This window comes from Miniopterus natalensis, chromosome 2, assembly GCF_054644295.1.
Source record: "Miniopterus natalensis isolate mMinNat1 chromosome 2, mMinNat1.hap1, whole genome shotgun sequence".
Lineage (NCBI taxonomy): Eukaryota > Metazoa > Chordata > Mammalia > Chiroptera > Miniopteridae > Miniopterus > Miniopterus natalensis.
Window position 1 is genome coordinate 125,831,694 of NC_142082.1, and position 13,785 is coordinate 125,845,478.

General features: G+C 42.9%; 1 protein-coding gene across 1 annotated transcript in view; it reads right to left on the reverse strand.

The window, feature by feature from the left end:
- The window catches only part of TRHDE (thyrotropin releasing hormone degrading enzyme), a 326,844-nt gene extending 323,830 nt beyond the window's left edge, over positions 1-3,014 (reverse strand). The window contains exon 1 of the mRNA XM_087814534.1: positions 2,107-3,014. Within this exon, the coding sequence (XP_087670660.1) occupies positions 2,107-3,014 (908 nt within the window). The remainder of the gene's footprint in view (positions 1-2,106) is intronic.
- Positions 3,015-13,785: the final 10,771 nt, after the last annotated feature.

Sequence of the window (13,785 nt, forward strand, 5' to 3'; positions counted from 1 at the left end):
TTAAGAATCCTGTTAATTTGAAAGCACTGATCCAAACAAGCTCAGCTCCACCAAATATGTTTTGGTATGGCTCATAAAACAGGATTTGTTGAAAGTATTTATTTCACCACAGATTTATCAGTAATGATATGCAGCTCCCACTATTGACATTTTGATATAACAAGCTTGTTGCTAAACGTAACATGTAAATTTGCCTTCTATGCCTTTTCCCTATATTTGATAGGATCATGGGTTTAAAAAAATACTTTTAATCTGTATTCTTTAGAATATGTTGGAGGGCGTGGTGGAAGGGAGTTTAAATTGTCCACATCTGACCTTAGGAGAATGGGTAACTTACACACTCGCATACAGATTTTTAACTGTCATACAACTACTAAAGCACTGGGCAATTTCTTTACATGAGGTTACTTCAGAGTACTCTATAAATAATAAAACACTGGTGTTCTCCTGTAACGCACTAAAATTTCCCCAACCTCTTATAGAATAACTTCTTCTGAGAGTGTCCAGACAATATGAGCCCTGGTCCAGGGATCAGAAAACCAAAGTTCAAGTCCCAGCTCTCCCCTGGCAAGCCTACTGACCTCAGGCACCCTGGCTGCTCAGAGCCCCAGTTTTCTGCAGTTGGGAGAATGACTTGAGAACATAGGAGACTCTGACAGGGGCACCATTACTGATTTCCAACCTGCCTCTACTTCTAAGGTTCTCAATTTCATTTTTTGTTCAGTTTGGTTATTCATAAGTCCTATAGTCATTTAATCAGTCATTTTTAAAGCAATGGGTTAGGGCAAAAATAACATTTTTATTCATTCAACAATATGCTTGAGGGCTTACTACCACCAGGCACTCATAAAAGCTAACATTTATTGTGGAGACTCTAAATGCCAGGTATAGGGTTAAGTGATTTTCAGTGCATTAGACCATGGACACCTGTAACACTCCTATGAGAATAGTACCATTATTATCATCCCCAAATTTAAAATAAAAATATGGGCTTTGGGGCCACACTGCCTGGGTTTAAATCCCTGCTTTGTGGGCTCACTATGTGACAAGTTCCTTGACTTCTCTGTGCCTTCATTTCCCCATCTGTTAAACAGGGAGTGTTGGCAGCACCTAATCCATAGGATTCTTGTATGACTGAGTTAACATACATTGCTCAATAAGCACTAGAGGTAGTCATCATCAGGAATTGATGACTTCGATTATTCAGCTTGCTCAAGACTCCAGCGGGGATTCGAACCCAGTTCTTTTGGACCCCCAAGTCTGATCTCTAAACAAGTGGTAAAAACACCCACAGCCTCTCAAAAAACAAAAAGCAGAATACTGCCCAAATCTAAAAACCACCCAGGTACTGGCTAACAAGGCATGTGAGACTAGCCGCTAGCTTTCCCTCCTTTCACCAGGATCAGTCAGTAACTCAGGAGCCAACAACTGGAGTCACCCCGGGCTAGCAGCGGGCCGGCAGCGCACGCAGGGACATTCTCACCGGCCCCTCCCCTTGAGTCTGTCGCCGGACTGGCTCGCTCTTACTCCTCTAAACCTCAACTTCCAGTTTTGGAAAACTTTATGCAGCTAAAGCCCATCCTCTGCCCTGTACCTGCCAAATAGGGCAGGCGAACATTTTTTTTTGGGGGGGGGGGTGAAGGAGGGGTTATGCCCTGCCCTGTTCTGCGCCGACAGCTCCCCGTGACGAGCCGCTGCCCCCGTCTTTTGTCGCTAACGTGTTTTCCCTCGACGGTAACTTGGCAGGCTTTTGATGTCACCCAGGCATCCATCAGATTACACACTATCCTTTAAAAACAAAAAAAGAAGAAAAAGGAGCCGTGCGCCCGGCTGGCTAAGGAGCTTTGACCCGGAGGGTGGTCGGACTAGAGCAGGGGGTGGCCTCGGTTCGCCACCGGTGAAGGAGTTTGTGGAGCTGGCAGCAGTGGGAGCCCTGGCGTCTAGGGGACCCTGCGGGTTCTGGGCGACGGTCCGCCCCTACCTTTGTTTCTTCCCCCACCCCTCGCTTCCCGGGCCTCGGCCGCCAGGAGGCTCCCGGGGCCGCCGGCCGGCCGCCGGGCCGGGGCAGCCGGCGGGGTGGGGCGCGCGGCGCCGCCTCGCTCGTACCTTCTCTCGCCGTGGAGCACGTAGGAGCTGCGGAAGAAGCCCAGGAGCTCGTTCTCGATCAGGGCGTTGTAGATGATCTTCAGGTTGTAATTCCTCTGCGCGTCCAGGGTCCTGTTCAGCACCACCACCAAGACCTGGGTTGGCGGGTAGAGGAAAAAGCCGGCCACCGGGACAGCCCCGGCCACCCGGTCCTCGGCCACCTGCACCTTCTCCACCGCCACGCGGGAGGCGTGCAGCACGACGTAGCGGGTGGCGTTTCGGCACGCGATCTCCACGTTGACCTCGCCGGAGAAGGTGAAATTCTCCATGAAGGCGGTGAGCATCAGGTTGTAGTGCAGCGGCTTGAGGTGGCCGGACAGGCGCAGCTGCGTCCAGGGCTGCGGCGGCTCCCGCTCCTCCTCCGACGGCGGCTGGGGGGACGGCGTCCCAGGGGCGGGCTCCCCGCCCGCCGCGGGCGGCGCGGAGTCGCCGCCGGCGTGGTGGTTGCGCCGGGCGGAACCCGGAAGGCTCCCGTTGCCGCCGCGCGGCGGGAAGCCCGCGGGGCCGCCGTCCGCGCCCGGCGCCGCGCTCGCCCCGCAGTCGTCGAAGCGCAAGCTGAGCAGCACGGCGAGCATGGTGACCGCGAGCAGCGCCACGATGGACACGGCGAAGGCCAGGACGAGCCGCTTGTGCACCGTGATGTGGCGCTCGGTGGTGCGGGGTCTCACCCCCACGGAGTCTGCCCACGGGTCCGAGAGCCCCCTGCCGCCGGCCCGGAGCGCGGCGTCGTTCTCCCCCATCGTGGCGGCGAAGGGTGAGCGGCTCCTCTCGGCCCCCTCCTCCTCCTCCTTCTTCTTCCTCCTCTTCTTTTTCTTCTTCTTCTTCTCCTTCTCCTCCTCCCGCTCCCCCCGCTCGCCGTCCAGGGCCATCACACCGCCTCCTCCTCCTCCCCCGCCCCCTCCGGCACCCCCCGCGCGCCGGCCCCCCGGGCCGCAGCCCGCGCAGGCATCCGAGAGCGCACGCGGGCGGAGGGCGCGACGCCGGCCGGGACCCTGGGGACGCTGGCCTGGGTGCTTTTAAGACGGACTCTAGCCGCAAGCGGCAGCCACCTCGGCGGCCCCCATCGGCCCCGCCCCTCTGCCGACTCGGGCGGCCGGGGCGCGGGGCGGCGAGCTCTGGGACGCGCCCAACTCGGAGAGCGTGTCGCTCGCCCGGGCGCGCGCTACTTCTCCGGCGGGCGCCTGGCGCCGGGCCACGTGCTGCCCCTCCCCCGGGCGCCGGGGGCTCCCGGCTCGCGCTCCCCCGGGCCGAGCTCTCGCCTGGCTCTCCGCGGGAGCCTTCCAACGGGTCCTCCGCTGGAAAGGACCGGGAGCGGTGGAGAGGGAAGTTAGGGCTTCCGCTCTCTCTCCCCACCCCGGCGGCGGCGTTCAGTCCTCCGGGCGGGATGTGCTCGCGGCGGCGGCAGCGGCGGCAGCAGCAGCGGAGGCTCCTGAGCCGTGCACCCCGCAGCCGGGGACGAGAGGATGGCCGGGGAGGAAGAGACGGGGGTGAACCAGCCGGGCGACGTCCCAGGGCCGCAGAGCTGCGCCGGGAATCTGTCCTGGAAAAGCCTTCTCCTCCGCCCTGGACACTTTAAGCAGTGGTGGCGGCAAACGGCGAGCGGTTGCGGACCGGACAGCGAGCCTTTCTCTTTCCCACGTTGCTCTGACCTCGGGAGATGACAAGTGAGCAAGAAGTGCCCGGCCGGGCCATCCCCTTCAGGTAGATGAAGCTCCGGGCTTGCTCCGTGTCCCCGTGGGGAGAGCCGGGGTGCGGGTGTGTGAGTGCGTGTGCATGTGTGTGCGCGTGTGTGCGTGTGCACAGGCTCCGGGTCGAGTTTGCCAAGGCTACTCTGGCTGCATTCGGGCACCGAAACTCCCGGAGAAAGGCGGAGGAGAGCGAGAGAGCGCGGGGAGGCAGGGAGGGCGAGAGGGAGGGGAGGGCGAGAGGCTGAGGCAGGCGCTGGGAGATTAGAGAGCTTTTCTCCTCTGTCACACTAGACACCCACAGCCACAGAGGGGGTTGCTGAGCCGCCAGCAAGAAGTACATTGTAAATCTTCAGCGCAACAAGCCCCGCAGTCACCCCTCTTTCCGACTCAGCCTCGCCGGGTCTCCCCTGAGGGACCCTTGAAGCCTTAGGCTGTTAACACCCAGAGCCCAGGAAGATCCTGCTGGAGAGACTTAGCTGTGTCAGATTTCACATCAAGCTCGCCAGGAGATTTGGAGGGTTGTATGTAAAGTGAAATATATTCTCCAAAGCCCAACTACATATATTACACAGTGTGATGTGTCCAGGTGTGCACAGAGAAGGGTTAGCAGTGCACTATTAGAATCCTTGGGAAGAAAAGATTTTTTTTCCCCATCGAGTAATTTCCATTTTTTAGATTGGGGAAATGATTAAACTATAACCCCTTCAGTGTATCATTCGAGACTAAAAACTTGAGACGGAGAAAAGCTGGGGAGATGAGCCCCATTACTTTAGGCTTACTAGAACAGTGAACAAATATATTTCATGACTGCCCAGTGTTTCACTTCAACTAGCCACAATTACCTCTTTGCAGTTTTTAGTGTTATCATGAAAATTGTTTAAACTCTTTCAGAATAGTTATCAGTGAAATGTGTTTGCTGACAGAAGTATCAAAACAGGTCCGTAGACCATTGGCTGGTTAGGGACTCTTGTCTAAGTTTAGAGAAGTTTTAAATTATAGTGTAGCGTGTGCACATGTATATGGGCTATCCAACCCTTAGAATTTGTGTGAAAACCTTAATTGGAACAATATTCAGAGAAGAGACATCCCGATGGTAACAAGTAGAGGCGGGAGTCTCTAGTTTTTTATAAAACAGTGTGATGGGCTGCAGAGTCATAAACAAAAAATGTAAAGCACCAAGTAAAAAGAGAATGAAGTAATTCCTTTTCTATTTCTTTCACATCTTCAAATCCTAAAGGGATTTTAAAAATCACATCCATAATTATTTTTCTTACAAAAAGGAATGTTTCATGCTACTTGCTTTGGAGTCCTGAAAATATATACTAAAATATTGTGTCTGGCTTTAAAAGAAGCCTGACCAAAGAGAAGAGACCAAATACCCATCATCTTTAACAGGGCAACCACTGCAAACATAGCCTTGCTCCATAAAGCTCTTTGCCATTTTTCCCAAATGAAGTACAGCCCCAGTGCCATACATTCTAAATGTCCATTTGAAGCATTTTTAAATGATGAAAAGAAGTGCCAGGGTGGGGTGTTTTTTTTAAAGCGTGTTGTATGTGGGCCGTTAGCAACAGACCAAGGGAAATGCCACATTCTGTTCAAGTTACTTTTTTTTGCTCTATTTTCAAATCTCTATGCTCTTGCTGTCCATATGTGTCTGCCTGTATACATTTTAAGAGGTGAGGAGTTGGGGTTCGTTAGTTTTTTGTGGGGGGGGGTTTCTCACAGAATCAGGAAATACAGTACAGGCAGGCAGAAAGAGTTGTGTGACTCTTGGCAGGTCACCAGACTTCTCTGACCTCAGGGTATGAGTCTGGCAATTCAGGATTATTGATCTAAAGTTCATTGATTCAACTCTTTTGGATTATTAGAGGAATCTGGAAGCACCTCCAGAAGTCTGAGAACCACAATCTGAATGAAGAGTTTACCCACTAAGCAATATTTAAAACCTTCCTCTAAATGATGTTAGTCAAGAAAAGATTCAAAGAAAGCCTTTACTGGGCTTCCTTGTGTTTTATCAAAGTGCTTATGTGCTTTTGAAATTATATAAGCACGATTCTCAAAGGGCTTATGTGCTTTTGAAGTTACATATGACACAATTCTCAAATATTTCAGAATTAAAGAATATATTTACCAATTAATAAAGTCTCTGCTGACTGTGATTAAATTAGTGGATAGGTTATCTTTGAGATCCAAGCAGAGTGGACACAAGCTTATTAACATGAAGTGGACACAACTTATTAAACACTGATTCCCCTAAAGTGCGCATTTATCCAGTAAACTCAATATCAAGGTCAAGAGGGTAAATTTTTTTTTCCTCTCTCATGTCTATGTTACAAAAGCAACCCAGTGAGTTTTTCTTTTTTTAACTTCTGAAAGTATATAGCACCCTTCCCTTGAGAAGCAAACTCTTTGGTAAAATAATATTTTAATATTATTTTCTAGAGAATGCCCATTCTACCCTCTAACCAAAAAAAAAAAAAATTCAGATTGTATACCTAACAAAAATATTAAAGCAATGATTCACTAATACCCCTATGAGGAAGCTGCCTTCAGTGCTGTAGATCTAAATTTGAGATAGTTTTGGCTTTGCCAATACTAGAGCCATGTGGTAGAATAAGACTTTCTGATGCTTCTCTCAGAAACACGTTTATTGTTGGGAGGATTTTATGATTATTTTCTTTAGTTAATAAGTGTCTTTAAAGCCATTTTGTGGTCATATGTGATTTAGGAGCTTGTTAAAGTTAAGACAGTCTGAGTGCTTAATACGCATGAGGCCAAATAGGAGTGATTTTGAATTAAATCTATACTTTGTTCCCGGTAAATAATCAAAATGAACTACTCTCAGTGAATGAGCTGGCTTCAGCATCTTTACTCTCTTTGATTGTTCACACTTGAACTGCTTTTTTTTTTCTTTTCACACTGGTTTGTATGAAGAGGCACACTTAAGTGTCCTTATATACTCAGCCCCTTCAAGTGTGATTAGCACTCTGCATCAGAAGCATCTTGGCTCAGGAGAAAGAACTAATTCTTATCTGCCCTCACCTGCCTACATTATCCTAACCTAGTTGCTGAGGCATAATTTCTTGGTGTATCGATGTATAGGAATTAGATGAGGTATCCTCAGAAGTCTCTTCCAGTCCTCAAACTTTTTGAAAGAATTCCAAAGCTAATACATTAGTCTAATTAATCTTCTTCATTGAGAAGCAAAAAAATATAATTAAAAACTTAACTTTATTTAAATTTAAATAAGTTTCCTGTGTAAAGAGACTTTATGAAAATATGCTGTACTGGCAAAAGCATATGGTGGGGATGGGAGGGGGTAAGAAAACAACCCCAGCTCCTTTGGCAGTGAAAATAGGACTGATATATTTTATGAGAGGGATATGTTCCTGAAGACCTCACACAATTGGAGACCAATGCTGATGATGAATGGCGGAGTCTCTGTTTACCTGCTAAAGTGCTGCTGCCATGTGGCAACAATAAAACCGCACTTTGAAACTTAAGATTGTGATAATATGATGAAATCTTGTTTGGAAGAACTCACATTATTAGAGATTTATTTATGTTTTTATATTGCATAATTTCAAATGTTCATACCATTTGACCACAGCATCTTTCAACATTGTTGATGAGCTTTAGATAAGAAACACCTCTCCAGCCAGAACATTCCTCAAGATCTTAGAGATGGAAAGAGGAGAACTGTTTAAAATTAGCCATCATTGAAACAATTTCATGATGTCTGCCAACTACAATGAACACCTTGATTGAACTATTGTCTTGCATTTGTTTATTTAAAAAGATTAATCTGAACGGAAATTATATCTGAGTTTGATTGTCTTTTTTCTCACATAAAAACAGGTAAAATTACGAAGTTGTTTTAAAAAGAAAACATGTTTTAATCTATTAATAACTACGTGCTATTACTCCTAGGAAAGTCTCCTAATTATGCTTACACCAAAACAGAAAAAGTCTGACAGCGTAAAAGGAGTCTTTCTGGATGGCAAATATAAGAAAAAGGATAACCGAATATCTAGGGTCATTCCCAATTCTGCCATTAAATGTTACACCCAGAGAGGAGAGAATTAAGACCTCAAGAAAGTTGTACTGTTATTGGGGGTTCCAACACTAGGTTAAAACTCTTCAGTGTCCAAAGTGGGCTCTTTGGTTTATGACCCCAGTAAGGAAGTTCCATTAAAAGGCAAAGACTGTATCATGGAAATGTTTGTAGTTTATTTACGAAACCTGCAAACATGATATACACCAAATTCTACAAGCAGGAAAGAAATTGGGTAACTTTCCAGAGGTATTTCTGTTGAACTAGTCAATTTGACTAGTAGCTCAAGAAATGGAAATAGTAACTATACCAACATAGTTTTTATCATGCAGTTAAGTTGTTCAAATCTGTGTTTCTAAATAAATATGACAAGAAGAATTAATAATAATAGCAAAGATTTTTCAAGGAGTTACCTTGCATCAGGTATTTGTCTAAGCATTTTGTTATCTTGTTTAATCATGAAAATAGCCTCATGAGATCAATGATGTTATTTACCTCATTTAACAAATGAGGAAACTGAGGCTCAGAGAGATTAATTACATTGCCAAAGCCATTTAGTTAGTAGGTTGCAGAACTGGAATTCCAAACTAGAATTACTTCGTCACCTGTCCGTTTATCCATTATGCCATATTACTTCTTGAAAGGTAAGCCAGATGTCAACTGTCCACTTGCGTAATTGATATTTGCTGTGTGAATTATGAAGTCAATGCTGGTTCGAGTGCTAGAGGTATAGCATGGAACCTGACAGCCATGGTCTCCACCCTGTTGGAGGATCCAGTGCCCAGCACAGGATGAGTGCGATGTTGGTATTTGTTAAATGAAATGAATAAGTAGAGAAAATGTATCATCCTAAGCAGAGTAATAGTTGTAATTTTATAAAGTAATGATAGAAAAAAGGAGAGTCCTATTCATCCTGGTTTGAGAACTAACTGGTTGAAAGAGTCAACTATAGCTTATATTCATACTGCAGAACAAGCAGTTTATATGCCTTAGAAATCTTACCTCTTGAATGCATTAAAAAATGGATTCTTGACCCAGACTTATTTGACACCTCAACCAGGGCTCATGCAGGAAGCAACCAATTCATGTGTCTCTCTCACATCGATGTTTCTCTTTCTTTCTCTCCCTCCCTTCCACTCTCTGTGAAAAGCAATGGGAAAAATATCCTCGGGTGAGGGTTAAAAAAGAATTAAATGAAATGCAAGTGGTGACACCTCTTTCAAACCATAGAAAGTATCCACTACAAAGACACACACATGCACACATAAATGTAAAGTCACATAAAGACATAAAATATCCTGCTTTATTTCTTCCATGTGTATCCTCTAATCCATGCTTTTTCTATATTCCAATCATTTTATTCACTCTTCTTCCATTTAATAATAAAACATTGTTTATCTTGTAAAACCTACAGATAGGCAGATATATAAACGTTTATCACTACAGTTCTTTAAATGAGGTAATTACAATATTTTCTTAAATTTGAGTAGCAAATGATCACTGTAAATGGCTTGATGAAGAGATTAGGAGAAATACGGTGAAGTTTTTCTCTTTTAGATATTAAAATACCACTAATCTTGAGGTTATATACCTGAAGGTGAGTTTTTGAGAGCTGATTTAATCTAGAGTGTTTTTTTATTTTACATATTATACAAATTTGCTGAGTCAGTATTCTAGTCAAAGATACAGTTGTTTCTGAGTGAGAAGTAACACATATTTTGTTAGAAAATATTTTGCTAGCTATATATATAGTACCCAATAGTAAAACTTAAAATTGGGTTGGTTTTCAACTGGTTGAATTCCTACTTCTAAACTATGAAAATAGACAAATTATAGTATTTCCCTTCAAGTTTCAGGACTGTCTATGCATAACATATCTCTTAATTATAAACTGAAGAATAGACTCTTGTGGTCTATACCTTTTTGCTCATAATCAGAGATGTTGGCTAGAAAAGATCCAGTTCCTTCCACCACGTGGAGCTATAACTAAGGATCATTCATGCCTCTTTACTTTCAGGGTTATATACCAACGCTATGCCAAAATCATACCTTTTTTTTTCTCTAGACATGGTTTTCTGAGAACATTTCTCCATTCACATCCTGGAAGTGTACGCCAGATACCCTGAAAGACAGGTGAAATATGTATTTGGAGATATGTATAGAAATCATTCTTGGAATTCAAAGTCTTTAGCTAAAATGCTTTTTTCTTGGTGGTTTAAAAAGTTATTTGTTTGTTATTACCATAAATATTAAAAGTCTAAATATATCATTATACTACAGATATTATAACGTTAAAACGGGTGTTTTTTACATTTATATTGAAAACATTAAGTTCTCTGCACTATACAAAACATAAAAAAGAAATGGTCATAATGTATAACATATGATGACCATGGATGGGGTCTGCATCTGGAAAGAAAAACTTTCCTACAGAAGAAATACTACACAGGAACATTCAAACTACTAACTTTTTAAATGTTTTTTAATTTATTGATTTGAGAGAGAGGAAGGGGGAGACAGAGAGAAAGAGAGAGGAAGAGAAAGAGAGAGAAACATCGATTTGTTGTTCCACTTATTTATGCATCACTGGTTGATTCTTGTATGTGCCCTGCCTCAGGACTGAACACACAACCTTGGTGTATCAGGCAGATGCTCGAACCAACTGAACTGTCCGGCCAGGGCTTAAACTGCTAACTTTTGAAAATAACCAGCTGCTTGAGTGAATGAAACTTTTTTTACTCCAAAGCAGTCTATAGGAAAAAAGCAACTACCCTGAATATAAATGTTTTGAGTTAATAGCAGTTAAAATTTGGATGATCATGTCGTGAAATAGGTTTAATTCTCATAATAGAATTGGTTTAGTATAAAAGTTGCCTGTGATCTTTACTTTTGTCACTTTTCTCTTTAGTGCCACCTTGTGGGTAAGCCCGTAACAATAAATACATAAGGTTTTGAGGTTTGGGTTTTGTTTTTAGTGTGTGTTTTTTCCCTCTGCTGTGTTAAAGCTAGTCTTAGAAAATAGTGTGGTAAAACTCAGATGTGAAGTAATTTCTTTGTTTTCTCAGGGAAGCAACCACTTCACTAAAAGATATTTGCCATAATTCTGCAGTTGGACAGTCAGGATACCAGAACAGTTTCTCAGAGATTGGAAATATTGGAGTCCACACAAAAATCGATGTTCATTTACAGGGTAATCACCAAACTTGTCTTGGATAACATAAGTGACAAGCTCTGACTTATTATTTTTCCATAAGAAAAATGTTTTCTTAAGTCAGTATCATTTCTACAACACCGTCCCATGAGAATTGATTCTAGGTGATTTGAAATGCTGCTTAATCCTATTTTAGCAAAGCTTCTGTATCTGATTTAGTCTTATGTGCAGGTTCCTTCTAACATCAGATCGAATTTACATTGAGTTGCCTTACTCCGTTTATTTTAATTATGCTGCACTTATAAAGGAATGAGGAAAACTCAGTACAGTATGTTGAAGCATCTCTTATTGGAAGGGAAATGTTATGTATTCCCTAATATTCTCCATGTATTAGAGATACTATAATAATCTTTTAAATAGCCAAACAAAAAAGAATAGTTTCTCCTCTTAGAAACACCTAGATATGTTAGAATGTATTGCTAAGGGTTTTGTTGTGGTGTTGTGTATGTGTGTGTCTGTGTGTGTGGTATTATGGAGAAATAAATTTTGAAATTGCGTTTATGCGGTTCTTTCAAAGCAAGTGAAAATCAAGTGTGATCTGATCTCTTTGAGAGTGTAAATGTCCATAGCTGAACTCCTTCTGCCCTTTTAGGAGTTGAAGGTTGCACCGTTTGTTATGCAAAAAGTAATTTTCCCTGGATGTGCAGTAAGGCCTCATATTTGACCTATAACCTGAATGTCATAAGCTATCTGTTGCCTGTGCTGGAAGCACACAAACAACAAAAAAGCATTCTAAGAAAATCTTGTTATAGAACCAAAGCAGCCAAATACTATCAGTAAAGCTGTAAAAACCTTAGAATTTAACTCTTTAGTCCCTTTTAACTTAAGTCTTATGCTTTGTCTCTAAAAGTAGTTTACTGTGCTTTCCAATTCAGAAATGAATTTTAATTGTTAACTTGTGCACCCTTTGATATCTGAATTTCTCCATGACATTCTGACACATTTCTGGTTTCCTATGGATTTGGTACAGGAGCAAATTAAAAGGCTCTTTAGGGTGGCAACGTTCAATCGGTAGTCCTCCACTTAACCTTTGCCTGGGTATGTGTTAACTTTTGGGTCCTTGTTCTTAGAGTTTAACTGCACACACACACCCCAAAAAAAATTAAGGAAAGGGCTTTCTTATCTGGGACCATGAAAACCCGTGACCTTTTTTCTGATATTGTTTCACCTTCAGCTTTAATAATAAAGGTGTGTCTTCTTTCAGTTTAAGCTAAATAAAGCTTAATAAATAAGCTGCTGTGTAGTGCCATCCAGAAGATTCCTGGGACACAGGCTGGTATCAGTGTAGGGGTTTTGCTGTATTCAAATAAATGGTACCTTCACCCACCACACAGCTTAACTCCAGGTGTTTTTACCTCTCCTCATTTTTATTACATTCATGTTAAATATGTGAGGCTTTTAAAACAAGTTTTTGAAAGCAGCAAAATACATTTTATATCTACTTTGTTAACGAATTAAGCAGATCCTAATTAATTGGGTTATATTATATACCAACAACCTTTCACTTTAATGTCACAAAGCTTTTATGGTCTCTGTTCAGTTCCTAGTAAAGTGAGCCTGAGCAAAATATTCTCTTGACATTTCTGAGAATTTCAGTTTTAGTTTCAAAGGATCATTTATTCCTTTAATCTTACAATGTGGAAAAGTAATGAGTATTGACTCCTTCCTTAGAAGCGCTAACATTCAACTAGGTAAACTTAGCAAGTGATAGCAATTAATGTTCTCTTTTGTCTTCTAGACAGAAAATCAAAGCTATTTAAAGTCAAGGATGTATTTAAAATCAATGTATGTCCACAAGTTAACATTAATGTTTACAGATACTTTCTGTGATCATTATGTCTTATTTGGGTATGTGCATGTGTGTTTATTTTCTGTATTTCTATATAAATAGATGAGAGAGGTATATATACAGGGTGGGGCAAAAGTAGGTTTACGTCTGTGAGTACTCAAAGCACAGAGTTTATTCATGCATTATTATTCATTAATTATTGTATTATTTTCCATGCAAACACTGTATGTTTCTCCATGGTCTGAGTAAAAGTGTTATATTTGTCACTAGTCTAACCTGCAGTGTCATAAAGTCCACACTTAGCTCTCTGTGCCACTCCTTCATATTCAGCGCTTGCCACAATAGTCAAATTAAACTGCTGGCGTGATAGTCATTCAAATATATAATTCTAAAACCATGGTCATAGGATGATTTCTTTATTTCTGTGAGATTTGCCTATAGTGATTCTCTGTTTAACAGAGCTCTGTAGCAGTTTCTTTTAAATGTTCAGAGCAGGAGCTATACCTTCCAGGATGTGCAAATAATCAAGTCCTAGCAACATTATAAAATGTAATCCACATTATGAATGAACAGAATGAGCCCTCAGATCTGATTGCCTCAAGCTCAAAATATGAATGCTCCTGACACGCCTCATATGTATTAGAGAGTTGAAATTGCATTAGAATAAGAGAATGCATTGGGATCTGGGCCTCAGCCCCACTTCCCCAACCTTCCCACTCCTGCCCACCTGTGAGGGGAGCTTCTGCTCTGCAGAGAGAGGGCCGGCTCTGAGCTTCACCTCCTGTCTGTTGCCACAATGCCAGAAAGGATGGGGCCTGAGGAATTTTATCTTCTAATGTTCCTTTGTGAACTGACTTAATTAAATTTTTCCCAAAGTGCAACATTCTCCAGTTCT